The sequence below is a fragment of the Microtus oregoni genome, unplaced genomic scaffold (genome assembly GCF_018167655.1).
Source record: "Microtus oregoni isolate MIOR12 unplaced genomic scaffold, Mior012 000004F_ref0000308, whole genome shotgun sequence".
Lineage (NCBI taxonomy): Eukaryota > Metazoa > Chordata > Mammalia > Rodentia > Cricetidae > Microtus > Microtus oregoni.
In genome coordinates this window covers 29967294-29990741 of record NW_024543063.1, presented here as the reverse complement: position 1 = coordinate 29990741, position 23448 = coordinate 29967294, and the positions used below count along the sequence as shown (strand labels likewise).

At 47.9% G+C, this 23448-nt stretch overlaps 1 protein-coding gene across 1 annotated transcript in view; it reads right to left on the bottom strand.

Annotated features, from left to right (window-relative positions):
- Positions 1-22915, bottom strand: part of Abcb10 (ATP binding cassette subfamily B member 10) — a 36656-nt gene extending 13741 nt beyond the window's left edge. The window contains exons 1-8 of the mRNA XM_041650233.1: positions 22350-22915; positions 10727-10927; positions 9468-9670; positions 7000-7134; positions 5175-5321; positions 4178-4313; positions 2004-2099; positions 544-753 (exon numbers count right to left, since the gene is read on the bottom strand). Of these exons, the coding sequence (XP_041506167.1) occupies positions 544-753; positions 2004-2099; positions 4178-4313; positions 5175-5321; positions 7000-7134; positions 9468-9670; positions 10727-10927; positions 22350-22767 (1546 nt within the window). The 5' untranslated portion in view covers positions 22768-22915. The remainder of the gene's footprint in view (positions 1-543; positions 754-2003; positions 2100-4177; positions 4314-5174; positions 5322-6999; positions 7135-9467; positions 9671-10726; positions 10928-22349) is intronic.
- Between the last annotated feature and the right edge of the window lie 533 nt (positions 22916-23448).

Here is a 23448-nt window from a genome sequence, read left to right as displayed (position 1 = left end):
ACAGTCTTGCTGACCCTGCTGGCTAGTCGTACATCAACTTGATATAAACTAGTTATTTGAAAGGAAGGAACATCAATTGAGAAAAGCCCTCCATAGGTCTAGCTGTAAGGCATTTTCTTAATTAATGATTGATGGGGGAGGGCCCAGCCCACTGTGGGTGGTCCTGGGTTCTATAAGAAAGCAGGCTGAACAAGCCATGGAGAACAAATCAGTAAGCAGCTCCCCTCCATGATCTCTGTGTCAGCTCCTGCCTCCAAGCTCCCACCCTGTGAGTTCTTGTCCTGACTTCCTTTGATGATAAACCGCAATGTGGAAGAGTAAGCCAAATAATTGTTTTCATCTCCAACTTGCTTTTTGGTCCGTGTGTTTTGTTGTAGCAACAGAAACCCTGAGACACTGACCCACATCCAGCCGTAGGGGAGGGATGCGCCGTGAGTGTGAAGACCAGAGCATCACACAAGTCTCCTCCAAGAGTGATCCGCCTGAGCATGGGGTGAGAGCAGGCAGCAGGAGAGTACACACACAGCCCAGGATGCCACCTACCAGACACAGGGTCATACAACCGCAGCAGGAGGGAGACCACTGTCGATTTTCCGGAACCACTAGGGCCAACCAGAGCTGTGACAGATCCAGATGGGATGGAAAGGCTGAAATCCTGGAACACGGACACTTCTGGGCGAGCAGGGTACGTGAAGTGCACGTTTCTAAACTCCAGGGCACCCTGGAAGCTTTTCTCGTCTAACACAGTCCCCTCTGGAACACAAGAGAGAATACGGAAAGATAAAAATGGAGCTCGTGGTGGAACATGGCTCCCTTGGCTGTCTGAAGTGAACAGAAACGGTGGTCCTTTCCCAACACAGCTCATGCTGGAGGGACGGGCCTATGTGCTGGAGGGGTGGGCCTATGTGCCGTGCTTATCGTGCATAGGATAATGTGCATACAGTCTTGTGTGACCTTATAAACATGAGGTGCCACCTTCCCTTAGGAGGATTTTAAGGCTGTACAAGTTAAGTTAAGTGCCATGTGAAGATTCACTCTTGGGGCAATCTGCTTCCCACTCGGTAACTCACTCTCTCTCTCCCCCTTCCTTCCTTCTCTCTCTCTTTTTTTTTTTTTTTTTTTTGTATGAGACAGGGTTTCTCTGTGAAACAGCCCTGACTGTCCTGAAACTAGCTCTGTAGACCAGGTTGGCCTCAAACTCACAGAGATCCTCCTGCCTCTGCCTCCCGAGTGCTGGGATTAAAGGCGTGCGCCACCACTACCCGGCTCAACTCAGTAACTTTTCTCAGAGCCACTGCACTCAAATATCTCCTTTGCAGAGCTCTTCCTACCCCAGATAAACATTTTGAAAACACAACAATGAGGGTTGCATGAGAGCCAAAAGAGGGTCAAAGGTTTGCTTAGCCCCAGTGGGACCTTGGCCTGACATGGAGTCCACTTCTCACTCATCACTGGATTTCATGCCCTAGCTTTCATCATACTGGACAGTACCACGAGCCTACTCACTGCACTGCAGGCACCAGCAACGTGCAGGTACCCTGAGTGCTGAGTGCTGTTACTTCCTCCCACATCTCCCAGGCTCAAGGGAAGCTGATGACGAAGGAGGAGATAATCCTGGCCACGTAACACCAGCATTCCCAAATCACCCCAAATGTCAAGAAACGTAAAGCCTTTTATTCATCTTCCTCCAACCCCTTGCAAATGTCAGAATCTCTAAGGAAGAGTCTAGAAAACCACCTGGGTGTTCCTGTTGACACCAGGCCTGCTTGCTGCTGGCCTGCCCTTGGTGCAGATGCCATGTCCTCAGCCCCACACTTCCAGATCATTCCCGGAAGTGTGTCCACCAGTGTCCCGTGGGAATCCCCACCTTTCTTCTCCCTGCTCTGAAGCAGAGGCCACCTCGTGGCAGTGGCCCACTCTCTGAGGAGGGCAGAATACTGCTCTAACTGTCCAAATCATGCTGTTTAAAACCCCAGCAGAGAAGAGCCCCACCTCAGACCCACCATTAAAAGGCATTTGTGGCTGTCTCTCCAGCAGCTCCCAGAGTCGCCCACCAGCGCCCAGGCCTTTCATGAGCTCCGAGTAGAAGGAACTTAGACCTAAAGACAGAAGAGTCCATCGTTAGCTGATGAGAAAGGCCACATGCTCTTCCTGGCCTGGGGAGTCCTGGCAATTGTGCCTGTCAACGTGAAATCTGCAGCTCTCACTGAAGGAGCTCTGGCTGGTGCGAGCTGCTCCGTCCATCCACCTTTTACCCTGGCTCGCCTACAGTTTCTCTTTATCAGGTTTCCCAGATTGCTGATAACGAAGGGGAAACTTCTATGTGACCACACTGATCGCCAGAGAAATCACAGTACTGCAAGGAAAGCGACCTCCTCAGACAGCTCAGTAAGCGTCTCTCGGGGACCTACCCCATGTGAACTGAAGTTCCAAGAAAAGATTCTACAGGGGCTATTAGGCCATAGTAGACATAAAGAATCTTAAGTGTGCATTAATAAGGGAAAGAAACCAGCCAGAAAATGCTGTGTGCTTAATTGATTCCAACCCCATGACACTTAAAATCTTCAAAGCTTTACAGAGAGTAAAAAATGACCTGTGGATGCCAGGGGTGGAAGAATTAACAGCTGGAAGTGGAAATACACAGGGCAGCAAAGGCGGCTGTTTGTGAGATTATCATGGTGAACCCAGGACCATACACATTTGTCCAATCCATTCAATGTGTATATACCACCAGGAATAAGCCTAACGTTAGCTTTGACGACAATGTGTCAATGTGGGCTCAGCAACTGTGTAACAAATGGGCCACTCTGGGGAAGAGAATGACTGTGCTGAAACTGGGCCGGGGAAATTCTCTGTAAATGCAACAGTGTTGCTTTTTAGAAATCAGTCTAAGGCCTCGTGTATTCTGAGCCAGCCTGGTCTACATGGCAAGTTTTAGAATAGCAAAAACTACATAGAGAATTTGTCCCAAAAAAAAAAAAAAGTTGAGTATGGTGGCCAACATTGGTAATCCCAGTACTTAGGAGACTGAGGAGGACAGATTTCAAAGCCAGCGTGTGCTATAAAGAAAGGCTCTCAAAAAAAAAAAAAAAACCCAAAAAACAAAAACAACTAAATATTTAGATTTATTTAAAGATTTATGTGTATACCAATGTACAAACGCTACTTTCAGCTTTTCTCAGAGAACCCTCTCCTTGTAGCAAACAGCAGTGAATACAGACTCAGCTAAGATGCTAAAATTTGGCAAGAGATCCAGTTGGGAGCTCAGCCCTAAACAGGGCATTTATATCATCCCCTACCAAGGCTTTGGAACATTTCCCAAAGAATGGGCCAGAAGCATGCTCGAGGAAAGAGAAGGAGGAAGATGTGAAATTCCATCTTCTAGGCACGACAAGCCACTGCAATTGTGAGCTCACAGAAGCTGTGGCTACAGATGCTAGGTCTGAAAGAGACCACCACTGTAAAGGACAAGAAAGGGTCTTACAGGGTCCTAAGGGTCCTACAGGGTCCTAAGAGTCCTACAGCTCACCGCTGAATTCCTGGCTACCAGCAGGTTCTGGGACAGCCATTACCCACGGGTGAGCTCCTAAGCTCAAGAGGTAGGCTCTAAATGCAGAGTCACACTCTGAGTCCAGACCAAACTCCATGGGACACAAACAAAACAAAAATTCATGAGTGTGGGGAAGAGATCTGTAGAGAAGAGGAACTGAGAAGGACAGAGGCGGAGAAGAGAGGGCTGGGGAAGCAGAATGACCTAGTACGTGGGATGAAGGAAATGGTCACAGAACAAAATTAAAAAAAATGACAAAAACTTATTACTAATTCTGAGGAAGACAGAAGGAAGAGAGATTAAATCTGGAGAGGTTAAAACTCGGGGCAGCAAAATGTGTGAGGCGAAACTCTCACCATGCAGGCCCAGGGTCTCCTCCACTCCTGTCAACCACTCCCTTCTCCCCTGGGCACTGGGAGACACAGTTCATAACAGCAGGCTGGGAAACACCGCTCCCCCCCATAGCCCTGAGCTGTGGAAGGACACTAGGGCCCCAGCCCAACAGGGAACCCATTCTCCCACTCATGTGATTTCACTTTTGCTGAAGGGAATGGCACAGCAAGAACAGCTGTTCAGAGGGGGCCTGGTTTTCAGTGTGTACCCACAAAGCCTGTTGACGTGATATACCTCCAATGCTCAGTCCAACCCAGAAGGCGTACATGAGGAAGGAAGAGAGCTCGCCCACTGTCATGTGGGCACTGCCCATCAGCAAGCCCCCCTTGTACAGGACAGACAGCACGATCAGGTTTCCAGAGAGCCCAGCCTACAGGAGGAAGAAAAGAAAGTGGTCAGTAGGAACTAAGGCCTCTTGGGACCCAAAAGTATAAACTAGGCCTCTGACTCCCTTTTATTTATTTTTTGATGTTTGAAATATCCTTTTTTAAATTTTTTAAATCGATTTCTATTGAGTTCTACACTTTTCTCTGCTCCCCTCCCTGCCTCTCCCCTCTCCTTCAACTCTCTCCCAAGATCCCCATGCTCCCAATTTACTCAGGAGATCTTGTCTTTTTCTACTTCCCATGTAGATTAGATCCATGTATGTCTCCCTTACAGTCCTCATTGTTGTCTAGGTTTTCTGGGATTGTAATTTGTAGGCTGGTTTTCTTTGATTTATGTTTAAAAAACACTTATGAGAGAGTACACGTGATAATTGTCTTTCTGGGTCTGGGTTACCTCAACTCAAAATGTTTTCTAGGTTGTTTCCAGGTTCTGGCCATGATAAACAAAGCTGCTATGAACATAGCTGAGCACATGTCCTTGTGGCATGGTTGAGCATCCTTTGGGTATATACCCAAAAGTGGTATTTCTGGGTCTTGAGGAAGGTTGCTTCCTAATTTTCTGAGGAATCACCACACTGACATCCAAAGGAGCTGTACCAGCTTGCATTCCCACCAGCAATGCAGAAGTGTTCCCTTTATCCCACATCCTCTCCAGCATAAGCTGTCATCAGTGTTTTTGATCTTGGCCATTCTTTTCCCTGATTCCACTTTCTTGTTCTCCTCTTCTTCCATAAGAACAGTTTAAAGTCCAAGTCATTCTTAGGGTTGAAATAACTCGCTTCTACTGTCTAGAGCCACAGAATGAAAATCTCTTGCAATCTCACTGTCCACAATGATCTACTTACTGCTCCGAAGAAGCCAGCTCGTGCAAAGGCCTCCTTCCGTGCTAGCTGCAGCAACTGGTCCACGTGACCGCTGTACTTCTCCACTTCCATCATCTCCTTCCCAAAAGCTCGGATGGTTCTTATGTTCCCAATACGTTCCTCAGCTAGCTATGAGAATTCAAACACACGGCAAGGGGCTGGAAAGATGGCTTCACATTTAAGAATACTTGTTGCTCTTGCAGAGGATCTAGGTTTGATTCCCAGTACCCACGTGTGGTTCACAACTGCCCTAACTCCAGTTTGAGAGGATCTGATGCCTTCTTATTTCCATGGAGACCAAGCACACATGTGGTGCACAGACATGCATGCAGGCAAAACACTCACACATAAAACACACACACACACTCATGGTGAAAGGAGGTGTGTCACATTGCAACCGACAGCAAAATTAAAATGTGATTCTTGTTCAATATGCTGCCAAGGGAAGGCTGGATGCGAAGCACAGCCAAGTAAGATCACATAGTAGAGAGCAAAGAAGAGTCCCCCTTGCTGTCAGAAAAGTATAAACTGCAGGGCGGGAGAGACGTCACAGACAGTTAGGAGTGTTTACTGTTCTCGCTGAGGAACTGAGCCTGGGCCCATGAACCTCAGTGAGTGGCGTCTCCAGCTTCAGGGAGACAAATGCCCTCTTCTGGCTTCTGCGGGTATGTGCAGGTATGCGCGCACACACACACACACACACAGACACACACACACACAGATAGATACACACACACACAGATACACACACGCGCACACACACACAATCCCCACACACTTTAGAAAGACAGGTAATATGGGAGCAGATAAAAAGACAGGTAGAAAGACTAAACCACAAAACATTAATGACATTAACTCTGAATTATGGAAGATTATCTGGATTTTAGATTATCTGGAATTGTGGACAAATAGGATTATCTATACTTATGTTGCTTGATATTTTCATATTTCCAATTACAAAAAAGCATGCTTTTTAGAACATGAAAACACAAGTTATTTTGGGTTTTAAAAGATAGTGCTGGGCTGGAGAGATGGCTCAGCTGTTGAAAGCATGTAATGTTATTGTAGAGGATTCTTAGCACCCACATCAGTACCATACAATGTAACTCCAACTCCAGGGGTGTAATGCCCTCTTCTGGCTTCTGGGAGTAACTGAATTTATGTTTACCTATACTATATAGATATAGATATATAAAACAAATCTCTTTTTTTGAGAAAAGACAGTGCTACACAGTCCTTTTTACTGAATTAATAATGGACATGGTGCCAGCTAGACATTTTTCCCAAAGTACATTAGTTTCCGGGTTTTTTTTATTATCTTTTAAGAAAAGGTCTAAAGAGGGAGCCTAGACTAGTCTCAAACTCATGATGCTCCTGCTTCACACTCCAAAATGCTGAGTTTATAGGTGTGTCTCACCACAGCTGGCATATGAGCCTTTTGTCCTACCAGGAGCAGTGAGAAAAAACTGAGAAATTGATAACTGCAAGGTATGGAGGTTCATAACTGTAATCCTAGCACTTGGGAGACAGAGGCAGGAGGATTGCCACGAATCTGAGGCCAGCCTGGGCTATACAGGGAGCTCCAGGCCAGCCTGGGCTATACAGCGGATTGGACGTACTGTGGGGTGAATGGCAAGCCAGGAGTAGAGCATTTCACATCTGTACTAAGGTTTACTGAGAGAAAAGGAAGGCATTTGCTGCTTGTCTCTTTCCCTGGGGCTGGGAAGGAGCACACCTTGTACATCATGCATTCTGCCTGTTGTTCTGAGCCCCACACCTAGACAACACACACATGGGAGGTCAATACCTGTGTGGCTTGTGCCAAAGAGTCCTGTGTGGCTTTGGACAGTTTCCGTAGATATCGCCCATAAATCACGGCGAGGATAGAGATCGGAGGTACCACGCTCAGAACAAAGGTGGCCAGACTGGGTGACACAAAAAACTGTCAAGAACAAAAGTCAAGAGCATGTGTTCCTGTGACAAGGTATCCTCAGACCTACAGTGCACAGGCAGGAAGACACTGTCTCCGGGCCATGCCTCCTGTTTGGGACATCTAAGCTGAGTGTGATGACACAGGCCTTTAAATCCCAGCACTCAGGAGGAGGTAGAGGCGAGTGATCTCTATGAGTCAGAAATTAGCCTTGTCTACACAGTGAGTTCCAGGCCAACCAGGTCTATATAGTGAGACCCTGCCTCAACATCAAAATGACCACAAAAACTCCAGGAGGGCACTACCAAGGAGAACAGTTGCTGCAACTGCTGAAGATATAAACGACATATCCTCTGGCCAGTTCTCATATGCTTTAATATGCTAGACACATCTTCAACAGCAGAGAGAGGGACACGATGGAATGAGGGCTCAGCAGAGAGGCCTATTCTGCTCTGCACTGGTCAAACGACATCATGAGTTCTAAACATGGCCATAATCACCCTAGGGCCCTGAGTGTCCAGAATTTTTCCCATCTAGATCAAGAAGTCAGAGAAGTCACCAAAACACTCCGCATCATACATAGGATCTGAATACAACCACCATAGGTTAGAGCGGGGGAACTATTTCCAGAGTTTAGCAACCTAGAGCCAGAAGGCCAGGTTTGGTCAGTTTAACTACAACAGTGGCTCAAAAAACAAGAACCTTTTGGTTTTGTTTTTCATTGTTGTTGTTTTCTTTGTTTTTAAGGCAGGGTTTCTTTGTGTAGCCCTGGTTGTCCTGAAACTCACTCTATAGACCAAGTTGGCCTCAAACTCACAGAGATCCATCTGCCTCTGCTTCCAAGTGTTAGGATTAAAGGTGTAAGCCATCACTGCCCGGCTTAAATGCTTGGGTTTTTGTTTTGTTTTTTTTGGAGACAGGTTTTCTCTGTGCCCTAGATGTACTAGAACTTGCTTTGTAGACCAGGCTGGCCTTGAACTCATGGAGATCCACCTGCTTCTACAAGAACCTTCCGAATCAGCAGATTAGACTCCCTCAACTCTGCAATGTGGTGACTGTTTTAAATGGTGCTGGTGACTCTGCAATGCATTATTAAAATGCGCCAAATCTCACTTGCACAGAAGATAATATCAATGGCACAGGGGCTCCTAAAGTTGCAGTGTAACATTGAAGCCTAAAGTGTAGAGGTAAAAGACAGATTGGCTAATTGCTCATCTGCAGGAGAATTGTCTGTATTCTGTCAATCTGTTTATTTTGAATAAACGCTGGTTGGCCAGGCAGGCAGTATAGGCGGGTCAACCAGACAGGAAGTAGAGGTAGGGAGATGAGAACAGGAGAATGCTGGAAAGGAGGAAGCCCATTCCTCCCATTCCAGCCCAGACCACCAAGAAACAAGATGTAACCTGCGTGGCTAAAAGGTACTGAGCCACACAGCTAACATAGATAAGAATAATGGGTTAATATAAGCTACAAGAGCTAATAAGTAGCCTGAGCTAATGGGGCAATCAGCTTTATAACTTATGGAGATCTCTGTGTGATTTTCTTTGGGGCTTGCCGGCTGTGGGGTACCGGGCGGGACAGAAACCCCAATAAGCCAGGCCCCCGTTCATGTTACACTCATCTATTTCTTACTCTCAGATCACAGTTCTGCTAAGTAATTGGCAATACATTTTTTATATCCTGTCCCTTGCTTTGGCTTGGTTTTTGTTGTTTTTAACATACTCTCATATTATCAAAGGTTAACTTCAAACTAGTTTGTGTAGTCAAGAATGACTTTAAATTCCTGATTCTCCTGCCTTTTCTCCTGAGTTCTGGTATTACAGGAATATGCCACAATGCTAGCGTTATACAGTACTGGGGACTGAGCCCAGGGCTTGCCTTTTATTCTTGTCCCATGAACATTAAGGTCATACTCAGAAGCTACTCAGGCCAGCAGGGATGGCTGGAACACAAATACTACCTGGAGAGTGAGCTGAGATGGGTTGAGCCATCAGAGATGAGCAAGATAGCTGTAGAACACAGATTTCTTGCAGGGACACAGAAAATGAGGTCTACATCCCTAAAACCTGACACTTGGTTCCCAAAGGGGCTCTTTGGCCTGACATTCCTGGCTGTCTTCACACCCTGGTCTTACACATCTTCAGGAAAAGCCAAACTTCAGATTAATACTTCCTCAAGAGAGATACAGGCCAGGCCAGGAGAGATAATCCCCATGTCCCAGTCTGGGGCAATGTTCTTGGTTCTGTATGCTTACAAAATGACAAGAACATATCAAGCCCCTCATGCTCAAAAGCCTGGCCCTGAGAGCCCTAACAGAAAGCACCAAGAGGAAATGGCTGACGTACCATCATGCCAACACCAACCGAGGCCTGGGCCCCAGCCCTCAGTCCGTCAGAGAGGTTTTCAGTCACTGAGCGCCCCAGGAGTGCAGTATCTGAGGAGAGGCGGTTAATCAATTCTCCTGTGCGGGTCTTATCAAAGAAAGCAACCTCTTGCTTTAGGACAGAGGAGAAGAGTGAGGTGCGCAGCCTGTTCACAATGCTCTGACCTGCAAGGCAAACACAGCAGCTAACAATGAATGCAGTCACCTGTCCTTCATGGGGCGGCCGCCAGCGAGCAGTGTAGACAGTCTGTGTTAAAGCCAGTTTGTAGACTAAGCACATCAACTCCGTGGATCCTGGCGTGGGAGGGACCTATATAGGCCAGCATGCTGACTTCCTGTTACTAGCTATAGACTGTGGGCACAAGGGGAGGAGATCATGATAAAGGCAAAGGGGCTAGCGAGGCAATTCAGTAGATAAAGGCGCTTGCCATGTAAACTTGATGACCCAAGTCATCAGATGGAACCCTCAAACTGACAGAACTGACTCCAGAATGTTCTCCTCTGCCTGCACATGTATGTGAACATACCATAACAACAATAAAAATGCATTTTAATTTTTTGAAAAAAGGCTCCTTGACATGTGAGGAGCATCATATACCCACAATGCCAATATGTTCATGACTGGCAGCCCTTATAAGAATTGCAGTTTGCGGGGCTGAAGAGATGATGGCTCAGTGGTTAAGAACATTGCCTGCTCTTCCAAAGGTCCCGAGTTCAATTCCCAGCAACCACATGGTGGCTCACAACCATCTGTAAAGAGGTCTGGCTCCCTCTTCTGGCCTACAGGCATACCGACAGAATATTGTATACATAATAAATAAATAAATAAAATAAATATAAAAAAAAGAATTGCAGTTTGCAGTGGCAGGAAGGGGTCAGTCACCTAGAGACCGTCTTACTAGCCATGTAGACATGGAATGCAGTCCTAGGCTGCCAGCACTGGGGCAGTTCCCTGCCTGCTAAATGGGCCTAAAGAAATGCCACTCAAGATCCCATCCCAGTAGCTACACAGCATGAATAGACAGGTCTTGCTTTTACTACCTGCTCAACTCTGACCACACAAAAGTAGAGAATGTACGCCATCTTGGTGGGATGTGGGATCTGTCCCCAGCGAATGCAATGTCAGGAAGAGACTGGGGCCTAGAGCTGTGACACTCGAAGCCCTGATACTACCCCAGGCCCTCTGTCATCTTTGACGAACCCCCGCCTCATGGGACTGACCTGAAGACTGCATGAGGTAGACACGAACGGCATTCGCAGCAGCACCACAGAGGAACACACAAGTGAGGCCGGTACAGAGGCGAGTCAGGCTCTCACCAAAGTCCCCACTCGGGTCGGTGTAAATGACATCAATGATCTTCCCCAGGAAGAAAGGGGCAGACATGGTGACAACACTGGACACGGCAAGAAACCCAACGGCAGCTGGAAGAGAGGAGCAACACTCAGAACTCACAGCACAGCACAGGGCAGGGGTTGAGGACAAAGGGCCTCAGATCACCGACAGTAGCCTCAGGGGCTGGGCTTTCTCCTCTCTCATCTACCGGCCTGACTAAAGGAAGGACCAGATGAGCAAGAAGCATGGCTGTGAGGGAATGTGTTTGCCCAACCAGCAGGAGGATGTTATGGTTTGTGCATTCCTTCCTCGCTAGGAGAGCCTGAAGCGAACCGCGGACATCTGTCTGGCCTCCCTCTTGTCTTCCGGTCTTAGTACTCATTTCAGATCCTGCTTCTCCTGAATTTCTGCTACATGCTGTTACTGCTTGGCATCTAACTACACCTCAGCTTCATTGCCAGACTATCCAGGGAATGTTTATCTGTTGTGAGTATGAGGGAGGGGAAGTTTTTTTGAGACAAGGTCTAACTCTATAGCCTAGGCTAACTTCAAACTCACAATGTAGTTCAGGTTAACCATGAACTTCCTGTGACATACCACAGCTTCTTGAATGATGAGATTATAGGTATACACCACTGCTCCTGGCTTAATGTTCTTGACTACGGTTAGTAATTCAAAGTCTCTACGTAGGCTTTAGAGAGCAGTTCCTGGGATCCACTTTGCATGTGGTATGTCCCTTCTTAGTATTATTGCTCTGCAGAATACAGCATGAAATAACAATAATCAGGAAAATAATTGTCCATGTAACTAAACAACAGATAAGGGGCCAGAGGGTTATTAAAAAAGGTGGAGCCAGGCCGGGCGGTGGTGGCGCACGCCTTTAATCCCAGCACTTGGGAGGCAGAGGCAGGTGGATCTCTGTGAGTTCGAGACCAGCCTGGTCTACAAAAGCTAGTTCCAGGACAGGCTCCAAAACCACAGAGAAACCCTGTCTCGAAAAACCAAAAAAAAAAAAAAAAAAAAAGGTGGAGCCAAGTGTGGTGATGAATGCCGGTAATCCCCGCATTTGGGAGGCAGAGGCAGATCTCTGAGTTCAAGACTGGCTTGTTCTAACATAGTAAGTTTCAAGCCAGCCAGGACTACATAGTTGGCTAAAACAAACAGACAAAAAATTTTAAGAAAATCCAGTTAGAAAGAACATATATCACAGACAACCATATTCATACAAAAAGGAATATAAAATCCTAAGACTGGCAATTTTTTACTCATGAGATTGGCAAAGATTACACGCTTAGGATGTTGGTGAAGATGTAGGAAGGAGGCTCTCATCAGGGGAAACAAACAGTGGTATTGATGGAGGAGCACGTTTACACCAGCAACAAGTGAGATCCCAGGTGAAGAATCCCCTAGAACAGCAATGGACTTCTGAGAATTCTTACAAACTGCCACGTGAAGTATGCAAAATAAATCTAAGGACATCAGATTATACCACTAATTATACCAGCAAAAGAATCAGTATCTTAAACACCCACCTAAAAGCTGAACCTACTATAAAGAACTTATAAATATTAAGCCACCAGTATAAGGAATGAGGTAATTCTTTGGGTATCTACATGGAACAGTTCAGTAAGATGTACCATGGGAGCTGGACCTGGAGACACAGAGCTGATATCCAGGAGGATGAGGTTAGAGAATCACAAGTCTAACCTCAGCTACACAGTGAGTTCAAGACCAGTCTAGGCAATTTAATGAGACACTGTTTCAAAATAAAGAGAGCTTTGGATGTAGCTAAGTGCTAGAACATGTTTGAAATCCTAGGTTCAATCCTCAGTACTGCTAAAGCAGAGAAAGACAGACAGACACACAGAAAAAGATACATGATTTGTTAAAAAAACAAGTCCTAGATAATAATATTAGCATCTGGCTGGGCAGTGATGGTGCACGCCTTTAATCCAGGCATTTGGGAGGCAGAGACAGGCAGATCTCAGTGAGTTCAAAGCTGGCCTGGTCTACAAAGCGAGTTCGAGGACAGCCAGTACTGTTACACAGATAAACCCTGTCTTGGAAAAAAAAATATTAGCATCTGTTGGGTATTTTCCTCTTTTTTCTTTCTTCAGAGTTTTAATGAGTACAGAACTTTTTCTTTCTGTTTTTTTTTTTTCCCCAGTTTTTTGAGACAGGGTTTCTCTGTGTAGCCCTGGCTGTCCTGGCACTTGCTCTGTAGATCAGGTTAGCATCAAACTCAGTGATCCACCTGCTTTTGCCTCCCAAGTGCTGGGATTAAAGGTGTGTGCCACCACTTCCTGGTGAGTATGGAAGAGGTTTGGAATATTAAGAAAACAGCAGCAGCCCAGGTTCCTTTTCAGAGCAGTGCTGTGTCTGGGCAGAGGGTAGATCTGCCGTCAGCTGTCTCTGGGCTTCTTTGGTTTGGGACAACAAACCTCTTAGGAACCTTGCTGGTTTATGGCAGACTGCTGGTGAATCTGGGAAGAGTTCCCTCGCCCCATCTGCAGAGGATGGGTGCTTCTTTCTCCTTGGTTTAATGCTCACACTTCAGCTAAAGGGGTCATTCTAACGTAGCCATGAGAGAGTATGAACCAGCATGGTGGTTGGAATGGGAATGGCCCCCACTGACTCCTGTGTTTGGGTGCCTGGCCATAGGTAGTGGCACTAACAGGAGGTGTGGCCTCAGTGGAGTAGGTGTGGCTTTGTTGGAGGTGGTGTGTCACTAGGGGGTGGGCTCTGAGGTCTCAGAAGTTCAAGCCACGCCTGGTGGGGCATTCTGTTCCTGCTGCCTGCAGATCTAGATGTAGAACTCTCAGCTCCTTCCCCAGTACCATGTCTGCCTACCTGCCAACATGCTTCCCACCATGATGATAATGGACTGAACCTCTATGCTGTAAGCCAGCCCCAATTCACGGTTTCCTTTATGAGAGTTGCCATGGTCACAGTGGCTCTTTGCAACAATAGAAACCCTAACTAAGACGGAAGTTGGCACCAGGGACTGACCATGCTTTTGTTTGGAGGAATGTGGACTTTGGTACTTTGGATTAGAAAACTAGTTGAAACTGGGCGGTGATGGTGCACGCCTTTAATCCCAGCTTTTGGGAGGCAGAGACAGGCGGATCTCGGTGAGTTCAAGGCCAGCCTGGTCTACAAAGTGAGTTCTAGGATAGGCTCCAAAGCTACAGAGAAACCCTGTCTAGAAGGGGAAAAAAAGCAGTTGAGTGCATTAAGTGGGGGTTTAATGGGCCATCCTAGTAGGAACATGAAAGACAGTGGTGCTGTGGGTGATTTGAACTGTGGGGCCCTGACTTCTGGCTCAGGAGTCAGAGGAGAAGAATGCTAATATGGAGCCTAGAGATCACGCTTAGGATATTATGGTGGAAATGTGGCTGCCTTTTGCCCTTGTCCAAAAACTCTGCTTGAGGCTAAATTGAAAAGTTTTTGGATTAGTTACATTGGCAGAGGAGATTTCAAAGCAGCCTCGTGTGAATGCTATCATCTGGGGATCAGTGTGCTCTCTTCTGAAGATCTATGATGAACAGGAACAAGCTGAGGGAATTACAACATGTACTACTTGAGGAGAAAAGGAGCACCAGGAAGTGGAGTGGAACTAAATCCCGTGTTCAAGGAGATGAACAGATTAAAGGCCAGTCAGGTCCACAGAGCAAATTCTAGGACAGCCAAGTTTAGGCTTGAAGAAAACAATCGAAAACAGAAGCTGGTGAAGATGTGATTAAACGAGGGGGCGTATTCCAGCCTCAGCCGTGTGATTCTGGCTTCACAGTCAAAGACAGAAGAAAGTGATTATGGAATCTCCCTCCTTGGCCAAGGAAAGCTGCTGAGGCCAGCTGTGTGGCAGGGGTGTCCCTTCATGGAGGCCCCAAGAGACCACTGTGGGAAGCTGTAAAGGAGAAGCCTGGGTTGCCTCAGAGACCCCAGGTTGTTGGAGGTGCCAGAGTCATGGGAAAGCTGCGAACAGGGAGTGGAACCAGCCCGAGAGAAAGAAGTGTGCTGCAGTCAACAAAGCTGAAAGGAGTTGGAGATCTGAAGAGCATTTGACATCAGCCATGGAGATGTAGACTTTGGAGTTTGCCTAGGTGATTTTCACTCTTGCCCTGGTCCAGTATTTCCTCATCATGCTCCCTTTCCTCCCTTTCTGAAAGGTAATGTACATCCTGTGCCACTATATGTTAGAGTGTGTGATTTGCTTTCCACTTTGATTTTACAGGGGATTACAGTTAAAAGATGACGTGGTCTCAGAAGAGACTTTGAACTTTGGACTTTTAAACAATGTTGAGACTGTTATAGACTACTGGGACTTTTGAAACTGGACTAAATACATTTCTGCATTGTTATGGCTGCAAGCCAAAGGGAGTGGAGTGTGGTGGTTTGAATAGGAATAGCCCCTATAGACTCATGTGTTCGAATGCTGACCAGAGGGAGTGGCACTACTAGGCGGTGTCCTTGTTGGAGGTGGTCTGTCACTAGGGGGTCGCTAGGTATGCCACTTTGAGGTCTCAGAAGTTGAAGCCATGCCCAGTGTGGCATTCTCTTCCCGACTGCCTGAGGACTAAGATATAGAACTCTCAGCTCCTCCTCCAGCACCATGTCTGCCTGCATGCCACCACGCTTCCTACCATGACAATAATGGACTAACCCTTTGAAACTGTAAGCCAGCCCCAATTAAATGTTTTCCTTTAGAAGAGTTGTCTTGGCCATGGTCTCTCTTTGTAGCAATAGACACCCTAACTATGACAACCGGTGAGCAAGCAGAGCCCTAAAAGGAGGCGGTGGGGCAGACGGCAGCTTTTAAGCAGGCAATGTGCCTTGCTATCTTCATTCCAATGCCACCTCTTCAGAGGACCAGCTCTGGAGCCTCACTTCAAATGAAGACATCTGGGGCTGCTTCCTGTCCTTCATCCGGCTGCTACCTTCCCTCCTGGAATTCTAAATGTTATCACTGACTCATTATTCATGTCTCTTTTGCTTGCTGCTTTGTAAGCCCACCACCCTCCCCTACAGCACACAGCAGGAAGTCAGCAAATAATGAATGAATGAATGAATGAATGGGCACATTGGACTTTGGCAAGGGAAGCAGGAAAGTCTCTTACCAGAGCAAAGTCCTTTGCCAACTCAATAAGGAAGGTCCTGGCCACTCAGAGAGTTCACACACCAGTTTTCAAAACTCATAATCAAGAGTGAAAAAAAATCAGGGCCTGGAGAAATGACTCAGCAGTTAAGAGCACTTATTGCTCTTGCAGAGAACCCTTGTTCTATCTATAAAGTTTGAGGTTATCTTAGGTTATATATCTTAAGAAAGAAAGAAAGAAAGAAAGAAAGAAAGAAAAAGAAAGAAAAGGGACAAGATAAGACATGGTCATGCTATATAAGCTCTTGCTAGCCTGAAACTCTTACAGGCCAGTTAGACTTAAACTTGCAGTGATCCTACTGCCTCTGCTTCCCGAGAGCCACGATCACAGGCATTCCTGAACAAGTTATGCAGACCAGGCTGGCCTCAAGCTTGCAGTGGTCTTCCTGCCTCTGCCTCCTGAGTGCCCGGATCGCAGGTGTGAACTACTATGCCAGGCTTCTCTAGTTTTCTGAATCACACGGAGCACGAGCCCTTTGCGAGCTCTTACACAGTAATGGCAACTGTAAAAAGATGCGGGGGAAACCTGATGTGGAAGCACATCTGCAGCTCCAGAACTCAAAGGCAAGCTCAAGGCTAGCATGGTCTGCCCAGCCATCCTCAGGCCAGCCAGGATTACAGTGAAACAGAGTCTGAAAAAAGGGGGTGGGGCTATTTAGTTAAATCCAAAATCATCCCAGTATATCCCATCAACTTATTTATTAATTTACTCTTTTGTTATTATTTTAATAGTCTTTTTAAGATTTATTTTATTTTATGTATATGGTGTTCTGTCTACATGTACACCAGCATGCCAGAAGAGGGCACCAGATCTCATTACAGATGGCTGTGAGCCACCATGTGTTTGCTGGGAATTGAACCAAGACCTCTGAAGAACTACCAGTGCTCATAACTGCTGAGCCATCTCAGCTAGTTTTCTTCTGCCTCTACCTCCTGCTCTGGCATGCTGGGATTAGAGGTGTGCAGACAGGCTAGGTTTTATGCAGTGCTGGGATCAAACCCAGGACTTTGTGTGTGCTAGGCCAAGCACTCTGCCATCTGAGCTATTATATCTCAACGCCAAGTTTATTTTACTATTGTGTACCCCTTTGTATTATAATCTGTGGTGGTTTGAAAGAAAATGACCCCCATAGGCTCACAGGGAGTGGCCCTATTAGGAGGTGTGATCTTATTAGGTGTGGCTTTGCTGCAGGAAGGAAATGTGTCTCTGGGTACAAACTGTGGGGTCTTAGATGCTCAAGCCAGGCCAGCGTCTTGCATTTTCTTCCTGCTGCCTGCAGATCCAGATGCAAAACTCCCAGCTACCTCTTCGGCACTGTGTCTGCATGTGTAACCACCATGCTTTCCGCTACAATGATACAAACTAAACCTCTGCATTGTAAACCGGCCCCCAATTCCATGTTTTCCCTTATAAGAGTTGCCGTGGTCAAGGTGTCTCCTCACAGCAATAAAACCCTAAGACACATCTGAATATAAGTAAAATGGATTTTGGTCATCTGGATTCTTGGGATCGCGGTTCTGCCTTATGGGGCTGTGGGCATATCAGGTTCCAGCCCCAATCCGACCTGACTCTGTCACTTAGAATTCTCCTCCTTCCTCCACACCACAATGCAGCTTCTACTGCTGTTTCCTGACTGACGCTTTCAAACACCTGACCATTATCATCCTAATTCTACTGAGTCCTGGTGCCAGAGGGGTCAGAACAGTAAATGCAGATGGTTTCAGGTCCGCAGCATCAGTGTGGGAGTTCAGAGGCTGGGGGGTGGGGGTCCAGGAAAGCTGCTTACAGAGACTAATGGCTCTCCTGCCAACATGTCTGACCTAACACAAGTCACTCAAATCCTCTATACCTCAGTTTCTCCTACTATAAATATGTAGGGCTATATTATACAGGCCCATATTTCTACATTGTATGGCGGCCAGACTTTCAGGCCACAGTGTGCACCTGTCACACAGAAGGTGGTCACCTAGCCTTTCCAGACAAACTGACGCCATCCTAAACAAAGAGTCAGGATATGCTAATGTCACTCTGCTCCTTTGTAATTTGGGGAGATCTTTGTAAATTTGGGGAAGAGGTGTTAATTCGGTCTCCGTGACAGAGCAGGCAGAGTTGCAGACATGACTTAAGTCCCAGCTACCCCTTAACAAAATGCTAATAAATTTCCCCCTCAGCTTGCCTTTTCATATAAAAGCTGTTTGGATAATAAATGCCAGGTGATCTTCAGGATTTGAATGAACCCTAGTCTCCCTCCTGATATTGCTGTGTGAACTGTGCCTCAATTATTCCCACGCCTCTCCACTAGTCCAAGAGACAATTTATGTCAGGGCTGGACCTCGACATAAATATCCAAACAACAACGGCACCTTCTCATGGAGCTGTCTTGAGCAGATTAGACACACAGAAAGCACCTGGCATGGTGCCCACTCGCCTGCAAGCAAGCATAGCAGCTGTATGTATCCTTATCAATCCTGCTGTCACTTCAAAAATGACCTGTGCGGTGGCTCGGTTCAGAGGTAACTCAGCTGTCCCATCTCAGAGACCAGGGGCTGGAAGGAAAAGGGCAAAAAGGCAGCTTCCTCAAGAGCGTGACAGCTGTCTGCAGACATTCTGGTTCTGGGGGATCAGGGAGACATTTCCAGGGATGCTGTGAATGTGACAAGAACAGGGTGGAGGGCAGATGGGAGATGAAGGCTGAGCTGAGCTGGCCCTAAGTGGAGGGAAGGAAGTGAAGATATGGAGGCTGAAAACCCAGGAAGAAGCTGAGGAAGAAACAGAGGCTCAGGAAATACTCAGATCCCTGGAGCAGCCCCGACATCACAGGCTGTTCCTCTTGTCCCTTAGCCCTTTCCGGCTGGACCACATCTCTGCCTGGGCATCAGGAAGCAGCAGCTGGAGACAGTCTCTTTCCATCCTTTCTACACTGTATTTCACTACGGTCACTCCACAGGCACAGCTATAAAAGTCAACCCACAAACTCAGCCACAGTTCCAGGCAGGCATCGGCTTTCAAGAAAAGTCATTATCAAGCTGGACAGTGATGCGCACACCTTTAATCCCAGCACTCAGAAGGCAGAGACAGGTGGATCTCTGTGAGTTTGAGGCCAGCCTGGTCTACAGAATGAGTTCCAGGACAGCCAGAGCTAAACAGAGAAACCCAGCCCTTACCGGTAATTCAGGAAAGCAGCAGACCCAAATCCTACATATCTGCACTGTCTGAAACATGAAGGGAAGAGAGCAGAATGTACCACCCAACAGTCTAACTCTACTCTAGCTAAGAACCCGCTCTGTGAGCCAGGAGACCTGGTACTCTAAGTATCTTCTCATCTTGGGGCCCACTGCTCACTGGGACATCTGGGCCCTGGCCTCCTATCTGCTAAGCACACAGAAAGCCTGAACAAGTACCTCCTGTCTGCTCTGGGCATGTTCTGATGATTCTGGGCTCAGCACCTTCTGAGGTTCCTTGTGGCCAAAGTGATAAGAGGAAGACTTATCAGTGAGAAAAGGCTCTGGGTAGCACTGCAGACCCAGGGATACCAAGATAGCCAAAATCCTGAAGGAGTGGGCTGCCTGGAGGAAGAGCAATCATGTGACTTCTGCTCTGGACAAGTAGCCGCAGCCATTTCAAACAGGAGGCCCTGTTTTCCAAATTTTGGATACTTAACATCAAAATCGTCTGGGGAATAAACTGCTGAACAGTACGGAAGGAAAGGTTATTATTCAAACACAACCACACTTTTGGGATGTTAACTTTCACTAAAATTAGAAACTGAACATCAGAAGCCAGGTAGTGGTGGTGCAGGCCTTTAATCTGAGCACTGGGGAGGCAGAGCAGAGGCAGGCAGAGTTCTGAGTTCAAGGCCAGCCTGGTCTACAGAGCAAGTTCCAAGGCAGCCAGGGGGGCTACACAGTGAAACATCTCAAAAAACCAGAGGAGGGAGAAAGAGAAAGGGAGAGAGAGAGGGGGAGAGGACACCTAACACCAGATTTTTTCTCTTGTATCTGTTTTTCGGAGCTCTTTAAAGAAATAATGACAACATGATGGCTCATGCTTATTATCATCTCAGCACTGAGGAGGCTGAGCAGGAAGATTGCTGTGTGCTCATGGTCGTTTGGGCTACCAAGTGGTATCTGTCTCAAAAACAAGACAGAGAGACAGAAAGACACAAACCTACACAACAGCTTTGCTCCTCCAGCATGTCGGAGATGTGCCAACTCTTGCTTAGCCTGATCTTATTACAAATTAACGACTTCCTTTTACTTCCACCAGCACTCACAACCAGACTGGCTTTACCTCCGATGACTTCTGACGAAAACATAGGCTATATAAAGAGGTCTTCAGACATCCTGAAGACAGAATATCTTTACTATCTACTTAGAAGCCTAAAGTGTTCCTAGCACTTGGGAAGTTGAGGCAAGAGATCTCAGGTTAGAGGCCTGCCTGGATGACAAAGCAAGCCCCCGACTCAAAAGCAAGCCCACTATCATGCCAGCTGCAGTGAGGTTAATTCTCAAATCATAACGTTTGATGTTTCAGTAAGGCAGACTGTCTGCTCTGATGATGTAGGTTGGTAGAGTGTCTGACTTAAGGCAGACTTCACAGCATATGTTAGCAGGCAGGACAAGTGGGGAGAGGTCACAGAGATGACAGATAGGAGCAGATAGGGAAGGGCTAGGTGGCACTAGCAAGGCCTGAGTCCCCAAAACTTTGAAATCTGAAGCTTCAGAAGCAGACTAGGTTCTTTTTTTTTTTGGTTTTTCGAGACAGGGTTTCTCTGTGGTTTTGGAGCCTGTCCTGGAACTAGCTCTTGTAGACCAGGCTGGATCACAGAGATCCGCCTGCCTCTGCCTCCCGAGTGCTGGAATTAAAGGCGTGTGCCATCACCGCCCGGCTCGCAGACTAGGTTCTTGTCTCAGCTCCTCACCATCTGGGCATGCCCAGTTGCCCAGGGTCTCCAGACTCCTCTATGCATACCCAGCTCTGTGTCCTCCCCTCCCCCAAGAATATACTTTAAACCTGGGTTTGGTGGCTCACACCTCAATTCCAGCACTTGGGAGGTGGATAAGAAGATCAGGAGTTCAAGGTCATCCTTAGCTACCTAGTGAGTTTGAGGTCAGCCTGTACTACATTAAACCTGTCTCAATAAAACACAGGGGAGGGGGTCCAGTGGCTCAGTGGTTAAGAGCACCGGCTACTCTTTGGGAGGACATGGATTCAATTCTTAGCACCCACATGGCAGTTCACAGACAGTTCGGACATACATGAAGGCAAAACACCACATAAAATAAAAACAAGCAATTTGTTAAAAAAAAAAATAATGAAACACAGCTAGCCAAGAAGAAAAGGACTTTTTCCATTAAAACCCACAACCATAGTAAAATGTCTCTTCTTTATACTTAAGGGCACCACACCTGCTAACTCCTGTAGATGGCAGATCTATATGCCCTCGCTCCATAGACACCCTTCTCCAAGCCCAATCTCTCCCAAAGAGAGTAATCTGTACAGCAAGGGACTCAGCAAGCAATTTAGGGTCCTGCCTGTCTCAGAGCTGTATAACAAGGTGTCTTCCTCTTGCAACACCCTCATGCCTATCTCCATTTCATCTCTAATTCAAATTATTTTCCTGCCCACTAAGCAGGGAACCTCAGCAGGGGTGGGACTCCATGTCAGTTCCCAAGACAACCCCCCAGAAGGAGGCCACAATCCACTGTCACAGGGGAAATGGAGAGTTAGAAAACCTCCAGGACTCTCCAGCTCTCAACAGGTCTTTGCTCCAGCCATTCTTCCAATGACTGCTAAAAAACCCAGCGAGTTACAGAATATTTTCATTTAGAATCAGCCCATTCTGATTTCTTTTAGTTGATCCGGTTGAGTTACTGTCTGGTTTTTTTTTGTTGTTGTTGTTTTTGTTTTTTTTTTTTTTTTATGCTGTGGCTAGTGCCTGGTCCTGACCACTTAGGGAGGTGACAGCCAGCATGAAGTTCACAGGGCTCAGCTTAATGTGAAATATTGCTGGTTGTTTGATACTGTGTAGCCCTGGTGATGTTTTTAAAAAACATTATAAATGTATAATACAAAGTAGACATGGTTTTGGCAAAACTTTTTCTTAAAGGTCTAAACTCCAGTTTATTTAGAGAATGTTCCAAAGCAGACGCTGCCAATTAGCTGTTGGGGACCGATTTAAATATTCTGGTAACAGGCTCTGCTGACCTCAGACGGTGAGCGCCCGCCAGTAAAGAAGGCACCCATAGCCTTCCAACAGGTGTCGGCAGATCTGAACGCCCTTGTCGAGGCCGCGGCCGAGGCCGAGGCCAGGCCGGGGTCCCCTGCAGCCCGCTGGTCCCCCCAAGGTTCCTACCTGACAGCTTCCCGCGCTCAGGGTGCACCAGCCCCAGGAGCTTCCACACTTCTGAGCGCCGTGGCGCCGCGGGCCGCCGCCGGGAGTCCTCCCCAAAGTCTCGCACACCGGTGGCTGCCGCTGGAATTCCCTGGAACCTGGCGAACAGGGGACGCGCGCCGCGGGATCCTGCCAGTACCCAGCACCTGCGGGCCGCTGAGGATGTGGCCCATCGCCCCACGCCGCCAGGCAGCCGGGAGAGGGGCGCGGGAAAGCGGAGGCCCGGGGACGGCTCAAGGATTCGAGACGTCCACGCTCGTACGAGCGGGTTCCACTCAGAAGCCAGCCACGTCCTAGAGGACACTGCCGGGGCCCACGCACGCACGGCCAGGCCCCGGCGCGTGATCAGCAGCAGCGCCCTGCCAGGGGGGCTGCGCATGACGCTGCGTCTGCCCGGAGAACCACAGCCGCTGGTCCGGCCGCAAGCCCGGGGACCCTCCCGGCCCGGCCCGGCCCGAGCGCGGGGCGGGGACGCAGCAGCGACCCGCCCCCCTCCCGCCCCATCGGGCGGGCGCCCGGGCCGCGCCTTCCGCCGCGCAGGGACCACCCCTGGGCGGCGACCAGCGGGTGGCTCCAGGGCCAGGTCGCCTTGTCTTAGCAGCAGTCCGCTAGCGCCTGCGCTCGCGAGCTGCACGCGGAAGATTTTTGGCGCTCCCGAGCCCTTTGGTTGCAAACACTGGAGCGTTGGAGCCCTTTCTGTCGCCCGCGACAGGCGGAGTGCGCACGCGCGTTGCTCAGGTCGCTTACTACAGATCAGTGCTGGGTGATAGCGAGGCGCTCAGTTCTCGGGCCGGTGCGTGGCCTCCCGCTATTTTGCGGTTGTGGGGGCAGGGGGACGACAGTGAAGTATACACACCTTGGGAGTTCTACGCTATGTAGCAGGTGCCGAAGAGGCCGGGACCCCGGAGCTGCACCCCGCAGTGTCCCGGAGAGTCAAAGTGACCCATCGTGTAGTGGTCTCGAGATCCACGAGGGTGGGGAGGCCCGGGAGGTGGAGAAGAGTTTGTGGACTCGTAGCTATTTCACAAGACCAGAACGAAATGCAAGTGAAAGACGCTTC